Source organism: Pteronotus mesoamericanus, unplaced genomic scaffold (genome assembly GCF_021234165.1).
Source record: "Pteronotus mesoamericanus isolate MK-2021 breed Mesoamerican mustached bat unplaced genomic scaffold, CSHL_Meso_final contig_64, whole genome shotgun sequence".
Classification (NCBI taxonomy): domain Eukaryota; kingdom Metazoa; phylum Chordata; class Mammalia; order Chiroptera; family Mormoopidae; genus Pteronotus; species Pteronotus mesoamericanus.
In genome coordinates, this window is record NW_026555224.1 from 4,617,330 (window position 1) to 4,642,405 (window position 25,076).

Below are 25,076 nucleotides of genomic sequence, written 5' to 3' on the forward strand. Positions count from 1 at the left end.
TATAAGATGTAGGGCAGAGTAAAGCACAGGCCTGGTCTGCTCTGGTGGCCCTGTGGAAGGATGACCCATGAACACAATCCTTCCATCAAGTGTGTGTCAGGAGTCATGTTTGATGATCTTTCTCCAAACACTGGTTTGGTTCTGTAGCCCCCTTCACATACTCTGTTACCTGCTTAGGAAAAGAGACCTACCAGCTTCCTAATATGGTCACCAGGGAATCCAGCCCCTTTAGAGAAAAGGTTTTCTTCAGGGCTTGCAGCAGATTGCTGCCTCCTTCGGGCTGCAGGTGCTTTACCCAAAGCTTGAATTCCTGCAGACTGGGAAGACAAGAATGGAGACAATAGCAGCCTAATCACAGCATTCTGCAGGGCTCCAGGCCCAGGACAATTTGATCTCATTTCAGCCTAACAATAGCTCTTTGAGGTGGACATGTTTGTTTCCATCTTACAGATGAGAAGACTGAGGTTCAGAGTTAGGAATTGCCAAAATGATACTGTAAGCAACTGGCAACACTGAGAATTCAAACCAGGTCTAGCTCTAGGACCTGAGCTTCTAGTGACTACTGTCAGAGGATCTGTAGCTAAGACCCTTCTTGCACCCACCCTGAACCCCCCAACTCTGCTGGGAGGCAGACTTCGGCCTGAAGCATGGAGTCAATGCTCCAGCACTCAGAAGGGTCGAAGAGAAGGCTGTAGCTGTGTAGCTACATCTCATGTGGATTGGGGTACACACTACTAGTAAAAGGGAAAATGACTTACCAGTGCTTTCTTGGCTAAATATTGAATACCTCACAGGGTACTAGTGAGAGAGTTCTGCTCCTCCCATTTCTTTTTCAGTCTAACCAAAAAACCCCCCAAATCCCAGCTTGCTGCTAGAAGTCTGTCTCTTGTTATTATAACTATTGAGTCTCCCTTTTAAATAGAGAGAACAAATTCAGGTATAGAGCCTTCTCAAGCCAGTAGGTTTCAAGGTGAAATTTAATATCATCGTTTTGTTTGCTATCTTTGTATTTATTTTTTGGCCACTCCCTAATTATGGCAAGGATTCTTGGCTTCTCAATTATGGTACTGATAGAGAGTTTCCTTCAACAATAAATAGGGTTGATATAAATAAAATCGGTAACAGTGCAAGTGGTACAGAGTAAATAACAGTACACAAAGCAGAGATATGATGAGAATCACTTAAGTCCAGGAGTGACCGAAGTTGAGAAACTCCTGGCTAGATGATCTCAAGGTCATTTCCAGGTCGGACAATGGAGATCAGGGGTCTAACTAAGGTGGGAATCACAGTAAAAAGAATGCTCTCATTCACTGAGTATCTGCCACATGCCAGGTATTTATTTTTCATTTCATCCTCACAGCAGCTCAGTGAAGAGCAGGTATCCTTGGCCTTATTCTGTTTATGAGAGAGGTGAAAGACTGGTCATGGTTACACAGTAACTATCAGAGCTGGGATTCAAAGCCAGAACTGCTGAAACTGAGCACTTCACTGCCTGGACAGGTTCCTCTTTACAGCCAGTACTGGGCAAGAGGATCTCCATTCCAGAAATCAAAGCTTGTAGATTTTCCTTGACTCTGCTCTGGAATCTAATCCTGGCTCAGCTGCTTTGGGCGTGTTCCTTAACCTGAGACCCAGTCTCCTCATCTACAAAATGGGGATAATAATCCTATTCCATGTATTGGCTACAAATATTAAATAGGTTAGTATATGCAAAGTGGCTACAATGGTACTTAACATATGGTGGGTGATCAAGGATATTCCCTTCATGGTACAAGTAGAGACTCTTACATACCTTCCCTCTCTCTGCTCCCCTAAACTAGAAACTTCCCAATAAAGGACTAGCTAAACTATAGTGTGTATGTCTGTGTGTGTATGTGTGTGTGTGTGTGTGTGTGTGTGTATACATATAAATGCAGTGGAATACTATACAGCCATTAAAAAGAATGAGGAGTTCCTGTATGCACAGAGAGTGATATTCAAGTTTCGGTGCAAAGCCAGTTGCAGGTCTGTGTGACATGCTCTCGCTTATGTCTATTTTTTAAAGGTTTTACTCATTTTAGAGAAACTGGAAGGGAAGGAAGGAGAGAGAAAAAGAAATATTTATGTGCAAGAGATGCATGGATTGGTTGCTGCTCACATGCCCCCCAGCTGGGGACCTGGCCCTCAACTCAGGCATTGTACCAGCTCAGTGGGTCGAGTGATGGTCTGCGAAACAAAAGGTTACCGGTTTGATCCCCGGTTGAGGCACAATACCTGGGTTGTGGGCCGGGTCCCCAGTTAGGGGCATGCAAGAGGCGACCACACATTGATGTTTCTCTTCCTCTCTTTCTCCCTCCCTTCCCTTCTCTCTAAAAAATAAATAAATAAATCTTAAAGAAAAAAAGAGAGGATGAACACATAGGTGCATGTGTGTGACAGACTATCTGTGGAAATAAACAGAAGAAACTGTTACTGGGAGGAGAGAGGAGGACTCGGGTGAGGGAGGCTCCTTTGCTATTATTTATCCTCTCATACTGTTTGAGTTTTTGAAGATGAGCATGTATTATTTTCACAATAATAAAACTACCTGCTAGTTTACTGGATACGAATGGTGTCTTGTCTTTTCATTTGATGGATTACTTGCGAGGGTAGCCTTTTTTCCCGAAAGTTACTGGCTCCTGGTGTTTCTGCTTTTGTGAATTGTCCCTTTGCATTTATCTGATGAGGTCTTGGGTTTGCACTTCAATCATGCAATAACGACACTAACTCTTGGGGAAGAAAATGACCATGTAAACATCCTAGGCAGGGCTGGATGGCTACTTACATGGAGGTGCTGACATCCACCAGGTCTGGCCAGAGGGTGCTGGTGGTGGCGCCAAAGGACAGGACGTACAGCTTCTCCTTGCCACTCAGCTGCTCATCGATGAGGCTCTGGTGGACAGAAATGTCAGGTAGGAAGTTAGTTATTTATTCACGAAAGAGAAGTGGGCCAGACATCTCGTTTGGCCTGATTAAGTCAGGGAACAGAAATTTCATAGTCACACCAAGGAGTAATGGCACCATTTGGACAGCATCCTACCTAATCAACTAGTCGGGAAAGGCAGACTTATAACCTCCCCAGAGGTAATGGGCATCATTCCTCTGGGCTAACAGGGGAGGAAGAAAATGGTGAGGGGAAATTCCTTTTACTGAGGCTATACAATAGAATCCAGATGAGAAAGCAGGACTTGAGACACATGCAGTAGGAGACAAAAATGGCGACCATACACAGGCAGGATCTAGCCTGGGAAAGTCTGGGAAAAGGATCAGATTGGAGGAGGGCATGGAACCAGAAGATACAGGAAAGTGATTGGAGAGGGGGAGGCACCAGCACAGGCCACAAAGAACCCAGCATGTGCCCTCCTTGGAGCATGCCCACTCGAGTCTCCTTTTTGAGAATACTTTTGCATCCTTTTTTCCTAAACTCTAAGGGTCTGCACAAGACTTGCAAACAGGGGAGCAGCAAGTGGCAGCAGAGGGCTCTCCTTTTGCCTCTGTAACGTCCTTTGCCTCTGAGTCCACACAGCTGCTACTATAGCCTGCTTGCTCCCTCGCTCTCTGAGAATATGCTCTCTTTTTGCTCTAATAAATCTTGCCTCTCTCACAACTCTTCCTAAGCAAGTGAAATTCTTTTCCCATGACACTGCAGAAGAGCCCATTTCCGGACTGCAGGGCATATCTGCCTAGGTCCTCATGCTTCCAGTAATGAAAGGACACCACTGACTCCCAGAGCAAGGGACCATGTAAAGCCTGGCTTTACCTCTCATGCTGTGGTTGGTCCCCTGGGCTGAAGTATGAGCTGTGCTAAAGCAGGGTCACTGGAGGTTCAGCTTAGTGGACTCATGCTGACATTTGCTTTCCACCCACTGGGGATGTGGGATGGAAGCTATAGCTGCCTATCCCAGCCTGTCCCATGGTCCTATGTGGTGGAGGCAGGACATGGGCCTTCAGCCTGTGGATTAATTGTGTGCTCTTGCCACCCTCCCACCCACACCCCACCAATGCAGGCTGCTGTTCTCTTCCGCAGCAGCTCTTTAGGGTTGCCATACACCAGGGTCAGAAGTGAGGGTGGGATGTGTGTCTTGGCTACACACCTCAGGCGTGTGCTATGGTTGAACTCTTAACTGTGGCACACAGGAAGGAGAACAGAGGAGGGGGACAGTAGCCTCTTTCCAAGACATGTGAGTCAGGGATGGAGCAAAGGACACAACCAGCCTATTTAATTGATGTTCTTAAGCTGGAGCTGGTGAATATCCAACAGGGGAGTCTTGAGACATAGTCAAGTTAATAGGGACTGCTGTGAAGAGCATACTAGAAGCTCACACTCTAAGGGAAAATTACTCTGAGGTTGGGTTTCTTCAACTGCAGATGCTAATTAAGCGTGGGCTGTTCCTTGTAAAGCACATCATTTTGCATTTGCTATAAACAAAGCCAGCTAGCCAGGCACAAACAAGAGGAAGGGGTGGGGGGAGCAGTTCTAGGTCCTTCTCTGTACCCAGAGACTTACCATGAGGTCATTTTGAAATTCTTCTTTCCGAGGGCCACTGCTGATGGCTGACACATCAATGAGAATGCCAACTCTGGCCCCCTCGATGAGGCCAAATGCCTAAAATCAAAAAGGGCGCCCAGAAATAACCAGCACAGCTCTGTGTTGCTCTGAAGCCTTTCACTGAGCAGCTCCATGGAGAGAACTTCTAACCCTTCCAGATCTCAACAAGCGGCAGCCAAGGAAGGACCATTTTACAGAGAAAGAAGCAAAACCTAGGTCTGGGCTGCTGCTCCTATTTTATGGCAACATGTTCTTTAAGTTTTTGTCATTGATATTTACTGTCTACTATTCTGAAGTAATACATGTTTACTATAGAAAATTTGGATCCTGTAGAAAAGCATCCTTTGTAAGAGATAAAATTTGATACCTCACTACTGTGGATGAAAAAATGGCTACACACTAAATCTGACAAGGTCAAGGGAGGCCTGGATGGTGGGACTTACAAACTCAGAGACCAAGTTAACCACATGGAATGGTCTGAAATTAAAACTTTCTAACTAAAGGTAGTTAATGGCTATAGTCTTGTCCTAGTGCAATGGGGTGCAAAGTAGAGGTTGCCAGAAAATAGGAGAAAAAACCCCCACAAACCTCAACTGGAGGATGGGGGAAGTGGACGATATGGCTTAAGATACATTGCATAGCAAAAAGGCAGGATAATAGCTGTGTTACTGTCCCAGGCAAAAGGTGTCTAGTAACCCAGAGAGCATTCAGGGACAAATGACATAGCCATGGGAGGTGAATGCCCTGCCCAGAAGCCCCTGTGTCATGGGAGCTCTTGGCCTAACTAATGTTGGCAGCTGAGAAAATGTAAATACGGGGAGATGGGAAATGTAGCACATTGTAGGAGGAGCCAGAGAGGTGGTCATGTAGGAAGCTCTGGGTCAGGATTTAAACTAAGGGTGGGCAGAGAGAGGGAGCCTAGGTTGGCCACAAGGGCTGAGAGAGTAGGTGGCAGCCATGCTTGTCTGTAGTGAAGAGGGCAGTCGTGTGCAAAAGATTCAGCCATGCTGCCTATCGTGAGGGGGGAGCTATGTCTGTTCCTCTGAGGATTTGGCCATGCAGTCTGGGCTAGTAAGAAAGGGGAGTAACCATGAAGAAGGAGCCATGAGCCAGGAGGGATTTGGCAGCAGCAGCCAAGAGGGAGAGAATGGCATGCTGCTGCTCTAATCGTGCCCACTCTAGCTGACTCCAAAGCCACCAAATACTCTGCCTTGCAAGACGCTGACCTGCTGCCTTGCAGACGTGGACTCTATCTGTACCCTTGGGACTTGGGACATACAGAGAAGTTGCTTTCTTGGGATTTGTGCCTTTCCTAGACTTCACCATAAGCCAGTGCAATGTGGCACATGTTCTCCAGGACTGTCACATGGAGGCTGAGGACAACATACCCCAGATCCTGAAGGAGAGAGCTGTTGTGAGAGGATGGTGACTCTGAAACCCACAAGTGCACAGTCCAGAGGGGCTGGAGACCTGTTTGTGCAGCTGGCTTAAGAACAGATAAGAATATGAGGAACTATTGGGCTTGGTTTTGGCTTATACCCTGGAGAGCAAAGAAATTGCTGGGTCTCCTGGAAGAACAGGGCTCTGAGCAGAAGTGCTCTCAGTCCCACCAAGGTTTCACCCCTCTAAATAAAAACCCGTTTCTTCCAACACTAATCGTTGGGTCATGCATCAAGTTGCCACATGCATGGGCCCCACTTTGCTCCGTTATACTGGGTAGTATATTTTTCTAACGAAGGTCAATCTTTACCTTAAGTGAGCCTGTCATTTTTTTTGCATCAATGATAACATACATGATAATATGTCTTTGGAATATTAAAGTAATTTCCTTTTGTCCAGGCCCCTCAAAGCACAACCACCAAACCAGAGCAGAGACCACAAATCCTCTCATTGTTATTATTATGATACTAATTGTTGAATGTTAACTATTCTACATCCACCAATGTAAAAGAAGTACAAGGGGGGACCCCCCAAAGCCCCCAGAATTATCTTCTGGAGGGTGGGCCCCTTGTAGCACAGGCTTCCCCTGCTAGGTGAGTGTTCTAGGAACCCCTCTGTATCAGTGCACCAGCTGGCATTGTTGTGAGAGGTGTGTTCAGCTTCAGTGAATTTCTTTCTGAAGACTCTTTCAGTGCGTTAGCCCATTTCATGATGGGTGATTTATGAGCACACCTGCCCACACTGCATTGAGTGTTCAGCAGTTTTTGACCAAAAAATGGCATGACCTCCATGCCCCATACCCTCTATTCACCCGATCTCGCCCTGAGCGACTTTCTTTTGTTCCCCAAATGAAAAAAGTCCTCAAAGGGAAATGTTATGCCAATGTGGAAGAGGTGAAACAAAAAACAGCAGTTTCACTAAAAGGTATCAAAATTGATGAGTTCAAAAACTGTTTTGAGCAGTGGAAAAAACATTTTGATAAATGTACAGCATCAAATGGAGAGTACTTTGAAGGTGACTGAAATTTAAACATGCAAGAATAAATATACAATTTTTTATAAATAAATTCCAGGATTCTTTTTTCGGGGGGTCTCCCCCTTATGCATCTATTTCTTTTACTTTTTATCTAACCCCAGAGATTTTCCTGCTTTGCTTTCTCCCACCTCCCTAATCTACAACCGATGAATTTCATGTAACCCCCTTATGCCTCCTCCCTTCGATTGTAATGTATAAAACAAAATTGCCATTCTCCGAGCATTTTCTCAATCCGTGGAGATTTTGCTTCCCAGGATTTGCCATCAGTTTGGCTCAAATAAACTCATACAAATTCTTTCAGGTTTAGAGGTTTCTTATGTTAACATTTCCTTGGCATAGTGCAGCAGGATTCCAAAGAAGCCCACCCAGGACCACCCTGCAGACCCAGACCTGTGCTTGGTACCAGCAGGGGCCCACTGTGCCTCACCAGCTCTTTGTTTTGCATAGGGTCAACTTAGATGAGTTTCCCTTGGGATTCCAGACCTCCCTGTTTTAAGGAAGGAGGCCCTGATTTTATTTGAGCTGATTTTTAAAATCCTCAAGGTTAAGGGTTGAGACAACCCAGGCTAAGGTGGGATAGCAGGAAAAGTGGGTTGCTGGGTTTTACCTTTGACTTTTCAAATGAATTTGCTTTCTGAGAGTCCGAACAAAAACAACAACAACAACAAAAAACCTTTGCTGGATAAATGGGAGCCTGAACTCACAGGGCTCCAAAAGGGGCACTTCCTCCTTTCAGCCTGAATATCAGGTATTCTTAGGAGACTACAAATCTTTGTGTAGGTGTCAAAAGCCATGCTTTATGGTATGCAGGAGCCCCATAGAGAGTTCTAACTCTATTGTAATTAAACAACTGACTCATCTGGGGACACACACACATAAAGTCTGGTTACGTAGTTCTCTGAGCCCTCACAGCTGCATTAGACAACCAGAGAGAGAAACCAAGACACATAAGATAAATGAATGCAACCCAGGATGTGACAGTGCCTTGGAACTCAATCCATAAGCAGCATATTTCAATCCACCACATACTATCCCTAGAAATTTGTTCAGACTCTGAAGAAAGTGGAAGAAAATTAAAACTTAAATGGGAAATTGTGCCTCCAGGACAGAAACTCCCAGCTCCCAGCCCCAATTAATACTCCTGCAGATACACAATAAATGGGAAGCCTGTACTTGTATGTACTTTACAGAAATGGGAAGATTTAACTAGAAATGATATCAGCTTAAGATGGCCACAATGCACTTTTCTTTGGATGCCTAAATTAATTTCTGCATGCAAAATTAGAAAATGCTGGCTCTAAAATTAAACTTAATGAATGAGAAGTGTATCTTGAAGTGGAAATTAGAAACTTCTATGAGGAGCACAGATAAATTCTTTTCAAAAAAATGTTAATAAGAAATTTTAGGACTTCTGTAAGTAGATACACTCTGCCTCCTTGCACGACCAAAAGAAGGACAACAACAAATTTAAAAACAAAAACCAAGCAGAACTGCCAGAAAATCTAACTGTATGGAAGTCCAACAACCAAGGAGTTAAAGAAGAAACATTCATCCAGACCAGTAGGGGAAGTGGAAATGAACAACCAGGGCAGAGAGGAGGAGAGGCAAGGCTGCAGCTGCAGCAGAGAGGGCAGGCGAGGTGAAAGCTGGCAGTACCACATTTGTGTGCAGATAAACAGGGAGGTACACCTGGGGAGTGAGACAGACCATGCAACCCAGGGTTCCAATGCAGGAAAAGAAAGCCTCAAAACCTCTGGCTATAAAAATCTGTGGAGGTTGCAGTGGCAGGAGAAACTCCCAGTCTCACAGGAAAGTTCACTGAAGAGACCCACAGGGTCCTAGAATATACACAAACCCACCAACCCAGGAACCAGCAATAGAAGGGCTCAATTTGCTTGTGGGTAGCAGGGAAAGTGGCTGAAAGCTAGCCAAGAGCCAAGCAAGCAGCATTGCTCCCTCTCTGACCCATTCCCCACATACAATGTCACAACACAGCAAAGTGGGTTGCCCCCACCTGTCAAATACCTAAGGCTCGACCCCTTACAATGTAACAGCTGCACTGAGACAAAGAAATATGGCTCAAATGAAAGAACAGATCAGAACTCCAGAAGAAATAAGCAATGAAGAGATAGCCAACCTATCAGATGAGGAGTTCGAAACACTGGTAATCAGGATGCTCACAGAATTGGTTGAGAATGGTTGCAAAATAGAGGAAAAAGTGAAGGCAATGCAAAGTGAAATAAAGAAAAATATACAGGGAACCAACAGTACAAGGAAGGAAACCAGGACTCAAATCAATGATTTGAGGCAGAAGGAAGAAATAAACATTCAGCCAGAACAGAATGAAGAAACAAGAATTTTTAAAAAAAGGTAAGAGGCTTAGGAACCTCTGGAACAACTTGAAACGTTTCAACATCTGAATCATAGGGGTGCCAGAGGAGAAGAGGAGGAGCAAGAAATTGAAAACTTATTTGAGAAAATAATAATGAAGGAGAACTTCCCTAATCTAGCAAAGGAAATAGACTTCGAGGAAGTCCAGGGAGCTCAGAGAGCCCCAGAGAAGTTGGACCCAAGAAACACACACTAAGGCACATCATTATTATATTACCCAAAATTAAAGACATGGAGAGAATCTTAAGAGCAGCAAAAGAAAAGGAGACAGTTACCTACAAATGCGTTCCCATAAGTCTGTCAGCTGATTTCTAAAAGAAGCCTTGCAGGCAAGAAGGGGCTGGCAAGAAGTATTCAAGGTCATGAAAAGCAAGAACCTACATCCAAGATTACTCTCTCCAGCACAGCTATCATTTATAATGGAAGGGCAGAAAAAGCGCTTCCCGATAAGGTCAAGTTAAAGGAGTTCATCATCACCAAGCCCTTATTATATACAATGTTAAAGGGACTTATTTAAGAAAAAGAAGACCCAAACTATGAACAGTAAAATGAGAAAAAACTCAGAACTATCAGTAACTGAAACTAAAAACAAAAATAAAAACAAACTAAGCAAACAACTAGAACAGGAACAGAATCACAGAAATGGAGATCACATAGAGGGTTATCAGTGGGGAAGGGGAGGGGAAGAAGGAGGAAAAGGTACAGGGAATAAGAAGCATAAATAAATAGTAGGTACAAAATAGACAGGGGGAGGTTAAGAACAGTGTAGGATATGGAGAAGCCTAAGAACTTATATGTATGACTCATGGACAAGAACTAAGAGGCCGGGGGCAGGGGGCGGTGGTGCAAGGCAGAGGGAAATAAAGGGGAGAAAAAAACGGAACAACTGTAATAGCATAACCAATAAAATATACTTTAAAAATGTTTTTTCATTTTTTTTAAAAAAGAAATTTTAGTAACTTTCTCTGAACTAAAGAAGGCTTCTGAAGCTAACAAATGCCATCACCCCATTCCTCTCCCTGGCTGTCAAATACAGACATGAGCTCCTCCACTATATTCTTTGCATTCTGAGCTCCCTTTGTCTAGATTTGCCTTCCCTCTCCCTTCTTCCTTCCCCTTCTATCTTCTCTGTGTCTCCTCCACTACCACTCTGTACTGACCTAGGGGCAAATGAGGATAGGAATTCAGACAAGGATAATCCCAGAATTCCAGTAGCTGCATTTGGAGAAAGGTTGGTCTCAGGCAAAGAGGAACAAGCAATTGTATAAACTCCTTGGACTGGAACAGAATTAAGTCATCTGCTTAAAGATTTCCCCAATTTTTGCCCTGGCCGGGTAGCTCAATAGGTTAGAGCCTCATCCCAATCACCAAGGTTGTGGGTTTGATGCCCTGTCAGGGCTATATAAGAATTAGCCAATGAATACCTAAATAAGTGGGATAAGAAATTGATGTTCCTTCTGTGTGTGTCAAATAAGTAAAAAAAGAAATTTAATTTATCTGTCACAACATGTGATGCTGGTTAGTCTGACCTATTCCAATAAATATAGTAATGGTTTCTGGGAGCAAAACAACAGAATTACTAAATAGGGTTTGCTGGGAAATTCTTGTAGAGGAGTCTGTTTTTATTGTAGAAAGCCAGGTTACCTTAAGAAGGATTATTGGAAACTGAAATGAGATTTAAAAAAAGAAAAGAAACAGAGCAAGCATAGGGCTGCTGTAAGGACTATGAAAGGGCATTTCCTCTTCTCCTTACTAATAGTTTAGAATAAATTAAAATTACCATTAAAAAGTTGGGGGGGATTACTAAGGCCCTTGTAAATACTGGGGCTACTCTCTCAGGGTAAAGCTTCTGTGCAAATGGTAAGGATATCTAATCAACCAATGTCTGTTTTAAAATCAGAAACTGTCCCCTTCCAACTAGGGAATGTTAAGGAAAATATATATATTTTGGTAAACAAATCTGCCCAACTCACCAGATAGGGTGAGATTTTCTTGAAACTAATGATGCCTACATAACCTTTTCCCAGAAGGGTAAAATGTATTTAGAAATGAGTAAGTCAGATATTGAACTAACTGGGAAAATAATGATTTGAAAGGAACCTTCACAAGAGGAAAATAATCTTGAGACTCGACATTTGTTGCAGGGTGGTCCACTGCAACCTTAGGCCTTTTCCAGTACAGATATTGGCAAGATCAAGTCAGACACTCCTATTAAAATAACTATTTATAATACTTTGCCTTTACCTGTTATTCACCAATATCTTTTAAGACTTGGTGTACTAGTTGGAATGAAGTGCATTATTCAAGGGTATTTAAAAAGGGAATTTATCATTCCTTGTACAAGCCCCTGTAATTCTCCTATCCTTCCAGTAAAGAAAGTCCATGCTAAAGAATAGATTTACACAGAATCTCACAGTATAAATAAAATAGTTATTCCCAAATATCCTGTGATTCCAAATACACATAATCTATTATCAGCTATTCCTGTGGACAGCCAGAATTTTTCAGTGATAGAGTTATGTAGTGTCTTTTTCAGCATTTCTGTGAAGAGAGAGAGAGAGAGCGAGAAAGAAAAAGAAATTTTTTAAAAAGAAAGAAATATCCCTTTGTTTTCACCTGGGGAGATTACAAGTTTACTCGGACAGTAATGCCCCAGGGGTACACTAAGAGTTTTACATATTTCTCTTATATACTAAATGCTGATTTAAATGATGTTAAATTTCCTAGGGACTCCACTCTAATTCACTACGTGGATGATTTACTTTTATGATCTAGACAGAAGTCTCCCGTCCCCTGGAACCAGGCCACGAGGGAAGGTCAGCAGAGCTCTGCCTCTTAACCCCCACCCAAGCCTCAGTTCTGCCTCTAGCTCCCTAACCACCCCCCACCCCCACCTCCATGGAACAAACAATCCCTGGTGCCAAAAAGGTTGGGGACAGCTGTCCTAGAACATTACTAGACTCCCAAAGGACACAATTTGTCTATTACAACAGTTAGCTAGCTATAAAATGACATAAGGTCTCAAAGGATAAGCTTCAATTTTGCTTACCTCAAGTAAAATACCGTGGCTGTTTTATATCTAAAATGGGCTACTGATTAACCCTGAAAGACTCAGAGGAATGATATCCTTTCCTCTTCTAAAAACAAACAAGGGCCTGGCTGGGCACCTCATTTGGTTAGAACATTATCCCAATACACCAACCCTGTGGGTTTGATCCCCAGTCACAGCATATATAAGAAGCAACTGATGAATATTTGAACAAGTGAAACAACAAATCAATGTTTCTCTCTATCTCTCTCTCTCTCTCTCAAATCAATAAAAATGTTTTTAAAAATAAAAATAAAAACAGCTTAGAGGGTCCCTGGGTTGGACTGAATACTGTCACAATTGGATTCTAAATTTTTTTTTAAACTAGTGGCTCAGCCTCTATAGGTCCTATTAAAATCAAAATGACCTAATCCAATTCAGTAGAACCTAAAAGGGAAACAAGCTGTAAAATCTCTAAAGAATTACCAAATCTCCTGCTCTGGACATCTTAATTATACACTTCCCTTCTTCCTTTTCACACATGAAAATAAATGAGATGGCTTCAGAGTTCTTACTCAGAAACATAGAGATCATCATAGACCTAAGGATATTATAGTCTCAGTAGCAAAGGAGCTCCTTCCCTGTATGAGGGCCTCCCTGCCCCAGCCATGCTATATAAACAGACAAGAAGAGATAGTTATGGGCTCTCTTTCAGCTACTTATGTTCCTCATTCTGTTGAACCTCCACTGAATTCTCATCACACTTAACACTTCTGTCAGTAGCCTGGCCCTTGCCTTCTGCACCTACTATTAGTTGAATTTAATGTTAACAATCTTAACCTAGCAGCTTTGCTACTTTCTTTGTGAAATGAAGACATCCAGGATCTGGGGTTTTTTCCCCCTTACTACCTTCCTGTTCCTGGGGATAGTTTACAGGAAATTCCTATTGATAATGCTGACTTAATTAGGCTTACAGATAGATCTTTGAAAGATAAACAGAAATATTACCGTGCTGGGTATGCAATAAGTTCCATGGTGGACATAATTAAAGGTTCCTATTTACCTGAATAGGATCTGCCCAAGAAGCCTAATTAATTGTTCTTACTTGGGTTTGTCAATTGGTCAAAGATCAAAGAGCCAATATTTACACTGATAGAAGCTATGCCCTGGGTGTAGCTCACAGCTCTAGAACATTAGTGAAGCAGCGAGGCCTTCTTAATTTTTTCAGGGAAGCCCATAAAGAATGGAAGGTAGGTTGCAGAATTATTAGATGTCATACAAAATTAAAACAATTGGCAGTTATTAAAATTCCAGGACATCCTAAAGCTGCCACCATGGAAGCAAAAGAAAGTCATTTAGCTGATGCTACAGCTTGACAGGTAACAATAAACAGCTAAATTATCCAGACCTGAGAATGCTCCTTGCTTCCTGTTAAATCAATAAAAGACTTTTTTATGGTACCAATGGACAGCTGCAGAAGAAAAGTTATGACAACAAATGGGGGAAACTTTGTCCCAGGCAAAGAGATATGACTTGGACCCAATCAGAAACCAATCTTACCTATATAGGGGCTTAATTACCTATACTTTAAAACGTCCTTGAGCTAAAACATTAGAGTCCTAAAAGATGTTTTCATGGAGTAAACAATCTTACTGCTACTATAGTTCACAAAGTGTGTAGCAGATGTTCTATCTGTCCAAATATAACCCTGGAAAATCATTCTACAGGTATCAAGGACATTTCCCACTCTCTTTAGATTCTTTGACATACGGTAATTGGATTTTATCAAAATGTTACCATCTCAAGAATACAAATGTGTATGTATTTGTATGGGTTGAGGTATTCCCTTGCAGGAGAGCAACAGTCTTAATGGTAGGTAAATGATTATTGGAAAAAATTAACTCCCAAATGAGGAATTCCCTTTAAGTTTCAGGGACTGAGGGACTCATTTCACTGGGCAAATAAAGCAATCCAGTTGTAATATTTTGGCTTATTCTATGGCATTTTTTTTGAGCTTATCACCCCAGTCCTCTGAATTGGTAGAACACACAAATGGTACAATTAAAAGTCAACTAGGTAAATTTTCAGCTTTTAATTTCCCTTGGCCAAAAGCTCTTCCTGTACTGCTCCTCAACCTGAAACTTACTTTTGGTAAACATAAACTTTCTCCTTATAAAATAGTCACCAGCCATTCTGTGAATCTGGATAAAGGGACCTATGAATCAACTTTACTGAAAGGAGATATTCATCATTATGATCAAGGGCTCATTAACCAGATTATAGGGACAGATAAATTAGTCACATTAATTTCACAGTACACTCCCAGAAACAAAGACTTCAATGACCATGACTTACAACCAGATTTTTGCCCATTGGATAAGACATTAATTAAAGACTCTTTCCACATTGTTGGAAGGAACTTATCAGGTGTGTAACTGTGAATGGACATCTGCCCCTGTCTCTGACATTTGCCTCCACTGATAGCAGAGATCAAAGCCTTCTCAAGGATGAGAAGCAGCAGACATCAGAGACAGACAGCCCAAAATGCTGACAAGCCTGTATACCTACAAACGGATGCTGAACTTTTTTTGATTGTCTTTACCTGTCTGCTAATATTAATAACAATGATAATTATACTTGTTCTTTGAGCTTTTCAAACCTTGTACACATAGCCCAACTCTTAATAATGGCTGACAGTGTATAAGATAACTTTGGCATTATCAATAATACTCTTTTTATGGTTTCTTTTCTGAAATTTAAAAGAACTGCTATTGCAAAAGGAAGAAAGGAAATATCGGGTCCGGCACAAATAATGTTCCTTTTTTATTACAAAATCATAAGCATGTAATTCTGTAACATAACAATATCACACTCGTGCACACCATATGACATTTTAGGTGAAATGTTTAAATGAAAACTGTAAATTATTACACCCATATTATTGCCCTACCAACCACATACAAGCAGGCGTTACTTCTGCTGGTGTCTGTGTCTGTGTATATACACACACATACACACACACATATGTAGGCGTGGACACATATATATGTCTATCCAGAAAGTATGCAGCCATGTAATATAAAAAATAGAGACATTTATTGAAGAAGATACAAGAAACATTGTACATAGGACAATGACGCCTCAGTCCCCTTCAAAGTAGGCAGCTTGCAATCTCACACAGTTCTCGTAATCACCATCAGCTGCCCCATCATTGTATTTTCAGAATCTCATTGATGGTCTGAAATCTCTTCCCCTTCAAAGGTGATTTTAGTTTTGGGAAAAGCCAGAAGTCACAGGCCACCAAATCTGGCCTGTAGGGAGGCTGAGTCACCTGGGTGATTTGATGTTTCACCAAATACTCTGCACGAGACATGATGCATTGCTGTGATGAAACTGCCATTTACCAGTTGCTCTGAGCTGCGGCCGTTTTTGTCATATTGCATCTCTCAACCAGTGAAGAATACTGAGGTAGTGCTCCTTATTAACGTTTGGCCTGGAGGGGTGTACTTGTGATGGACAACATCTTCCCAATCAAAAAACACAGTTAATATGGTCTTGATCTTGCTGTGACTTTGCTGTGCTTTCTTTGGGCACGGAGAACCAGGTGACTTCCATGAGGACGACTGGGCCTTCATTTCCAGATCACAGCCATAGACCCACAATTCATCTCTGGTTATGATCTTCTTGAGGAAATCTGGTTCATTGGTAGCAGTTTGAATCAAGTCATTAGCAACTGCAACATGATATTCCTTTGCTCTGGTAGCAAAAGCCGTGGAATGAATTTTGCCACAACACGTTTCATGCCATGATCCTACATCAAAATTTTGGACACGGTAGTTTTTGGAATCCCCAGATCAACTTCTAGCTCTCACACTGTCAGTTGCCAATCTTTGTTGATTGCAGACTATACAGGTTCAACATTCTCAGATGTTCTGCTTATTGCAGGCCTTCCAGAATGTGGATCACTTTCAACAGATTCTTGACCATCTTTGAAGCATTTGTGCCACACTTTTATTTGCACTGCACTCATTGCATTGTCCTCAGAAGCCTTCTAAATCATCTGAATAGTTTCCTCGGACGAATGTTCAAGCTTAACACGAAGTTTGATGTGGATTTGTTGCTCTGCTCGCTCAGTCATTTTGAACATGATGGCCACACGGTACACATGCTCACTCAATGATATCTACCACCCCCACTGACTTGTACAGTGAAGTTGTTGTTCACGCATGTGCATTCCAGTCCACTCTCCTTGGCTGCCAGCTTACAATGATATTGTGCAAACTGTCCTCGTTATATTAACAATGGCTAGAGTTTTTCCAGACAGATTACACACACACACATACACACACACACACATAAACATATATATTTATTCTCACCTGGGGACATGCTTATTGATTTTAGAGAGAAGGAGAGAAACATCAGTCAGTTGCATCTCCTATGACTGAACCCACAACCCAGGCATGTGTCGTGACTGGGAACTGAACACCCAACTTCTTTTTATTGTTGTTCAATTGCTGTTGTCCCACAGAACCCGCAAATTTTCAGTTTACGAGATGATGCTCCAACTAACTGAGCCACACTGGCCAGCATGGGATGTGTACATTTTTAAGAGAAGTTAAAAAGATGTAGTTTGTCTTAATAAGTTGGTTATTTCTGAGTGAGTAGAGACCCACTAAGAACAAGGGAAGTTGTAGAAAGTTAGTGGAAAAGGAATATTGAAAAAGGAATTTTATGCATAAATACTAGGACCCAATTATGAGAACATGCTTACTCCCTAACCCAGCAAGCACAACTAATTACATTAATTCAGATGGCAACTGAAATGTCTGCAAAAACCTGACCCTCTGTAACTGCTGCTAAGGCACAGGAAATTTGCAATCTTCACCTTAACTGAGCCTATCTATTGTCTTTTTGCATCTGTTGTAACATATCTGATAACATACCTTTGGAATATCAAAGTAATTTCCTTCTGTCTAGACCCTCAAAGAACAACCACCAAAATCAGAGCAGAGACCACAAATCCCCTCATTGTTATTATTATCATGTTAATTGTTAAATGTTAACTCTCCTCTATCCACTAATGTATGTGTCTATTCCTTTTACTTTTTATCCAATCCCAGAGATTTGCCTGCTTTGCTTTCTCTTGCCTCCCTAATCTACCACCAGTGGATTTCATGTAACCCCCTTATGTCTTGTCCTTTGATTCAGATTATAAAATAAGGTGCAAAACTGCCATTCTCTATTTCCTCAATCCGTTGAGATTTTGCTTCCCAGAAAGTGTCATCAATTTGGCTCAAATAAACTCATAAAAATTCCTACAGAGCTGGACATTTCTTATGTTGACATTACACCAGCGTATTTAATTTCATTTTTCTGGATCCTCATTTATTTTCTCCTTCTCTGCCATCACAAGCAGATGTGTGAAGCCCATTGGCTGCCCTGTTATTTCTGTGAGTTTCTAACACTATTGCCGTCTACCTGTTGATGCTGCTGGATGCTGCATGTAGCTACTCATCCTGTTATAGCTGCACTGTGAATTAGTATTTTCATTCACATGAAACTGATAGTTTTCCAGGGGCCATGGGTTCTATTTCATGCTTTTTGCCTTAAATCCTATGTTACTGTACACCCAGTTTTCCTGTTTATTCTTTTTCCTGCTTGCAGAGGTGTTTTATTCCTATCACACCTCCAACACTTCCTTTCTGCATTCTCTTGGCAAGTGATTTTGCCTCCAGTTTCACTGAGAAAACAGAAATGAACTAAAGAGTTGGGTTTTTAAAAATCTTTCCAGAAGAATCTATAAACCTCCTGGCCCTGTGCCCACATATTTTTGCCTTTTTCCTGTTCCTACAGATCTAAAGCTAACTCCCCAAGCCCTACAACCAACCCTCTGGCTTGTCGAATAGGTACTTTGCTCCTGTAATCACCCTTCTCCTGGGCTACCTTCTCCTCCCTCTCTACTGCCCATCTTACAAGGAAACACACATTTCAGGGCCCCATCTCTCCTGCTACTATTCCATTTTTCTGCTTCCCATTTCAGCAATGCTCCCTTACTTCCACTGCTGTGACTGCTCATTAGGCTCGCCCTTCTTCATTCCTCTACAGCTACACTTATCAAAGGGACCAATGACCTTGCTCTTGACAAATCTAAGCTGACCAGTGACCTTGCTCAAGGTGACCAATGACCTTGCTCTTGCCAAATCCAAGTTCTGGACTCTCAGGAACTCTGAGTAACTAGCATAGGACACAATTTGAAACAAGTTGAAACACTTCAATAGTACACTGGTCTTTCAGGATACCACATTTTCCTGCTCTTCCTTTCACTCACTGGTCAGTCCTTTCTCCTTTGCCAAACTTTCCTCTTCTTCCTGAAGACTAGATATTGGGACACCCCTGGGAATGTGTTCCTGCAGGTGTTGGCCATGGGCTGACAGTATTACCCTCACCTGAGAGCTTGTGAGATGCGGCATCTTAGGTCCTGCCCCAAACTTACCTAATTAGAGTCTGTATTTTAATAAGATTCCTCCCAACTCCAGGGAATTTGGCTGCACAATAACATTTGAGAAGCCCTGACTGGTGTGGCTCAGTTGATTGGGCATCATCTCACAAAGTGAAGGGTTGCCAGTTCAATTCTTGGTCAGGGCACATGCCTGGGGTGCAGGTTCAGTCTCTGGTCAGGGTGTGTACAACAGGCAACTGATTGATGTTTCTCTCTCACTTCGATGTTTCTCTCCCTCTCTTCCTCCCTTCCCCTCTCTCTAAAAATGAATAAAACCCTTAAAAGTAACATTTCAGAAGCATGGGTGACTGCTCAGCTCTTTCTCTACTGTGCCTACACCAGGGTTTCTAGACCCCATACTGTTGGCAGTTTGTGCCAGATAATTCCCCTTCACAAGAAGCCAGCTTGTGCACCACGGGGTATTTAGACATTTCCGTGTCACTGTCCCTTCCCAGTTGTGACAACCAAAAATTCTCCAGAAAATGCCTAAGGTGAAAGCAAATGGTGAACCAGAAATGCATCCATTGGAGGAAAACAGGCTAAAACAAATAAAAGAACAAATCAAAGGTTAATTGGCCCATAATCACTCTTCTACCCTACAGGGCTGAGAAAGACATTTAATCAAAGGTTCAGGAGAAGTTAGGTGCAGATGATCAATCTTAGTTCTTATAAACGGTCCATGCCACATCTATTCTCACCTACCCAGGATCTGCTCCCTCTTCTGATAACAGCACTCTGGCTTTCTACATGCAACCATCCACCTCCCTTTGAGGTTTGGTGGGTGGGGGGAGTCACCCACACTCCCACACTCCCCCACTCCCCCTCCCACTCCCTGGTTTGCCCCAGGAATAAGCACTAGCTCCAGTCCTAGCCAGTTAGCATATCTCATCCCCTTGGTGATGGTGATTGGTCTAAATGGGCCCAGCAGGAGTCAATCCCAGGACTTGGGAAGGCATACAGAGAAAGGCAGGTGAGGTCCCTATCAGCATGTCACTCTAGCTGGTGAAATGTGAGCTTAGAGCTGTTGATGACCATCTTCCCAAGCCTGGGAACAACCTTCCTGAGAATAAAACCAAGCCAAGGAAAGCAGAGCTCAGGGACAAAGAGGTGACATCATTCAAGCCCCTGGATACAGCTGTGTCTGGGTTTCTCATTTATGTAGGTCAAGAAATTTCTTTTTTATCTGAAGCCAAATCCACTGGGGGCGGGGGGCTCTATAATTTGCACCTGAAAGGGTTCTAACTAATACAGAAGGAATGAGTAAAGAATGCAGGCAAAGAATGAAATCCATATTTGTTACCTTTTTGCTGTTTTCTGTGAGCCACTGAATTCTCTGTTGATAAAGTTCAATAGCTCTGTCGAAACACCAGAAAGACTCATTACTCAAGGTCAGCTTCATCACTGAGCAACAGCCACTAACATAAAAGGAAAGTGTGGGTGGAATTATTTTTTTAATTATGTCTTAAGTTTTGGGGAGAGTATAAGGCAGATTTAGCAGAGAAAAATGAAGGTACTTGTTTGCTAGGGGTATGGGATGGAGGAGCTGTGAGAAGAGCACCGTTGGGTGCTGCTCCTTGGTGGTGCCCTGTACACTGCAGGGGGCTGTGGTTTGGTGGGACAAGAGTGAGGGACGAGAGTGAGCGCTGAGTGTGGCAGGGTGGTGGAGGGTGGGTATGTTCTCATGAGGAAGGTGGAAGAACACTCTTGCTCTTCACAAATCTGTCCTGTCAGGGGAGACTTTCAAGTCACCTGGATACGATCATCAAGGCACATGTGAGGCAGTTCAGCAGCACTCTTTCAGTGTATTGATGAACAAATGGAACTTAGTTTCCAAAAAATAAGTCCCAAACAATTCCAATGGCTGTTTGGAGACAAGCATGTAACAGATGCTCAACCTAAGGACTCGGTCACTGGAATATAACTGACTTGCCCTCATAGAAGGCTGTTGAGATTTGGGGGCCTAGGGAAAGGCAAGGAAGGCTTATGGAGTAATCATGGGGCAGGGGGTGGTGTATAGTTTTCAGGCATACAGGGGTATGTAAGGGCTAAGAGTATGAGCTTCATAATGAGATAAGCTTGTCCTGGAGTCCCAGCTCTGCCATTTACTAGCCCTTGGACAGGTGTGAGCCCCAGTTTCATCAACTCCAACATAAAGATAATACTGGGACTTTATCTGAGTCAATTTGCCAAAAGTCAATTTACTGAAAGCCAGTCCCTTGAAAATCAATTTGCCAAATGACCAGTTAACTGAATGGACTTGAACATTCCTTAAAATGCTGGATTCACGATTAAAACCAATCAACCAAAATATTGCAGAATTCTTTAAAACCTCTTTAAACCTTCCAACCCAATAAAAATTACCATAAAATTTACAGTCAATATGTTTTGATAAATTTGGCAAGTTGGTCATTTAGCAATTGAGATTTAGTTAACTTTAGAATACTGTATTTCAAGTTGTTCTGAGGATTGAATAAGATAATGCATGCAGCCCTTAGTAGAATTCTTGACATATTAACAAATGTTAGCTATTCATTATTATTATGTCTTTGTAGGAAAACTCAGGCACACAGTAATCGTGGGTCATAGACTGCATAGCCAGGATGGAATGTAGACATGTGCTACCAAAATCTGGTTTGGGGGTGGAAGCCTCCATTTTTTGACATTTACAAAAGTGTGAACCCAATCCATTGGTCGCTGAAAGTGGTCACTCTTAACAACTACACATCAAATGAGACTGGGAGGTTTTATGTGTTTATCCAAAGAAATCATTGATTTTAGAAAGCTGAGAAAAACTGATATGGTCCAACTTCTTTATGTGAGAAAAACAGAAATTGGGTCTATGAGTAGAAAAAGACCGGCTCAAAGTCCCACAGAAATTGCCACCTGAACAAAGTGACTTTCAAGCTGCTGAAAGGCAGTAATTCTTGAGTTCTGGGGTTGCTGGAAGGATCCTGAGAAACATACTTACTCAGAAAGCTTTGCTTCAAACTGGTGGATGATCTGGGGTGAGAAGTGCATTTTCTTCATGGCACTGCTGCCCTCCTCCCTGAAGAAGCAAAGCCTAAGAAGGGGTCTCTCAGGCCCATGGGGCTGGATGCGCCACTGCAGGCTTAAGGGTGAGAGGGTGGCTTCAGACTTACAGTACAGCTGTACCCTGGCAGATCAGGTCAGCCAAGGTGAGCTTCTTAAACTTTAAACTGTGAGTTGAAAGCCAGTCGTGTGAGTCATCCCACTCTGAGGGCTGGGTATCCTGTCCTCGCAGCCTCTGTGAGAGGAAGCCAGAGTCACACAAACAGCCATGGGAAGGGAGGGAGAGGCTGAGGATGCTCTAGGTTCCAGGCTCTCTTCAAACAGATGCTCAAGGGCTGCCAACTCTGATGATCAGACCCGAAAGCAGTCTGGTTAAGATCTCGCCTTGCTGAAGGAGCAGAGGAAGAACATGGGGCCCTGTGCTCTGGACCAGCTGCCCTGAAGTCCAGTTCCTGTCTCCCACCTTGTATCTAACAAGCAGCTGGACAATTCAAGGGCCATTCAGCATGGCCTGCCTGTGAGAGACTGAGTCTGCACACATACAGCAGTCAGACCATATGCGACAATGGAACGCCAACCTGCAACCTCCGCAGCAACTGGCCTGCAAGGGTCAGGACTCAGTCAAAGAAGCCCGCTTTCCCATTTTTACGCCTCTGCTTCCAGCTCAGGACCAACCAAAGAAAGTCATATATGCCCACAAACCAATCACAAGATGCCTGGCTTCTAGTGAGGTGCCTCCAGCTTGCCCCTGCCAACAGCTTCCTCCAGGGCACACCTGGAGCTTCCTTTTCTTCACTACAAAGCTTCCTCACTCCCCTGCGAGCCTTTGAGTCTCTGCCAAACACAAGTGATGATGGCTGACTCTTGCTAGAGCAAACTCTGAATAAATTCTCTGTTTGTTTTCATTTCGGTTGTCTCTGATTATTTCCACCTTTCCTTCTCTGTGTTATTTCAGGTAAGTAAGTTCTGCCTCCCTATCAGTCTGAGGGTCCCCAATAAACAGCTGCTAACTAACGGAGGAGAGAATAGGTTTATCCGGTCCATTCCAGAGGCTGGAGGCAGTAGCAGCAGATGACAGTTTCAGAGAAAGAATTTTTTAGCCACCACAGAAGTCTACCCACAAAATGGACCAGGCCCCCTTTCCTGTACCAAGTGACACCTGTGCCACTTACATAGTGCTAAGCTTGGAATGTGGGTGAAGCTGAAGTCACTCATGGTGAGCATTCAACATCGGTGATGCTTTCTGGGTGCCAGAGGTAGAGAAGGCTGACCTGGGGCTCCAAGTCCACTTTGGCTGTTCACCTCTTCTGGAGGCTGGCACTTCTTCCTCTCTCCAGTGAGCATTTCTGAGCCTTACTATGACCTACGCACTGCTCCGGGTGCTAGAGCTACAATGGAACAAGATGCTAGAACAAGGTGGAAATGTTCTTGCCTTCTTGGAGCTTACATTCTAGTGTTGGTGAATGGATAGTGAGGAAAAAAATGAAATCAATGTCCATAATTCCAGGAAAGAACAGTTCTATTAAGAACATGGAACAGGGAAATGTGATAGAAAATGACTAGGGCGGTGATGGGGAGGTCACTTTAGCCTCAAGACCTAGAGGTTATGAAGGAGACAGGCCTGTGCAGAGCTTGGAACACACATTCCAGTCAGAAGAATATGGGGTGTGTGTACCAGGGGGTTTGAAGAACAGAAAGGTGCCCACTGGGATTGGAGTGTAGAAAATATAGAATAATATGACATGAGAAGAGACTACAAAGGTGTGCAAGGCCTGGATTGGACAGGGATTTTACAAGAGCTTCCAGAACAGCCACTGCCTATGTGATACAAACGGACTTTAAATGTTGCCAAAGTTGGCCATGACTCAGGGTACAGAATGGCATCGTAACAGGAGGCCGGCCTGGGCCCATGGTGAGAGAAACTCCTTCCCAGGATCTGATAACTGTGGAATGGGCCTGGAGCACCATTTAACCCACTGGGACCCCAGTCTAGATTCAAAGATGGCTTCACCTGCTCCTGGGCACCTGCTTGAACCCTAAGTGGGTTCCGCTTGGGCTTGCATCCATCAGGACTTTTGTTGCAGTGGGTGAAGTAGTGGACAAGAGGCTGGACCTATCTGCTGTAGCTGACTGAGCTACACAGGATAGGACAGAGGATACAGGGAGAGGAAGAGGAAAAGGATGGAGGAAGAATAGGAGAGAAAAAAGGAGTGTGGTATTGTTTGGTGATTTTAAGTCCACTTCTTTATGACTCATATGAAGTTGTTTTTATCTAAGAGTGAAGCTGTTTACATTGCAGAACCTGCATCAAGATGTTGTCATGGCACTTGCTGTCCTCGATCAACAGTAGCTTAGCGGATGACAGGCACTACTGGGGGTTTAGCAATAAGAACATGTGGAGAAGTAGCTACAGCAATGGAACATTTAGCCTTTAAATTAAAGAGATTGTGAAGACTCACTGAGAGTGCACAGTCTGGGCAAGGGCACTCTGCTGACCTACCCAGCCCTCTGAAGACCTTGGGCATTAGCTCTTGCCTTGGTGAGATGACTTTTTACCAGGGGCGGTGAAAACCATGGAGCAGCTCCAGGAAGGAGATTATCTTGCCACCCACATATTGTCCTCATTCCCTAGCAACGTGCTTTAACAACAAGAAACTTTCCCTTTGTCCTGGCAGTGGACAGAAGCTCTTGGTTAGAAAAGCCGACTCTTCAGAGAACCAACTCACCAACTCGTAGAAAAGCATGCCTCCACTGAATTTGAACTCTATTGCCCTTAAATTCCATTTGCCTGAAATAACTGCAATTTCATTTGAAGTATGTTATTTCTTTATTGGCTTATTAAGAGACATTATCCTGTTGCTACTGGCTTGTGAAACTAGTATAATTCCCACAGTGAATCCATGTTAAATAAATTACTGGCAAAGACAACCTGTTTTTGAGCATAAATTTGCTGCTCAAACCAATGGGGTTCTAGCTTTCTGATGCTGAGCAATTCTTCCTTCACCTGTAAGATGGCATCTGAAGCTTTGGTACAGAACACAGCACTGAGTGTTTCCATATAAATAGTTCTCAACAATAGTGGA

At 43.0% G+C, this 25,076-nt stretch overlaps 1 protein-coding gene across 1 annotated transcript in view; it reads right to left on the reverse strand.

Annotated features, from left to right (window-relative positions):
• VWA3A (von Willebrand factor A domain containing 3A) overlaps window positions 1-25,076 on the reverse strand; it is a 58,779-nt gene that overhangs the window by 27,510 nt on the left and 6,193 nt on the right. Inside the window, 6 exon segments of the mRNA XM_054580960.1 lie at window positions 192-317; window positions 2,804-2,910; window positions 4,526-4,624; window positions 20,264-20,318; window positions 21,932-22,024; window positions 22,104-22,228. Of these exon segments, the coding sequence (XP_054436935.1) occupies window positions 192-317; window positions 2,804-2,910; window positions 4,526-4,624; window positions 20,264-20,318; window positions 21,932-22,024; window positions 22,104-22,228 (605 nt within the window).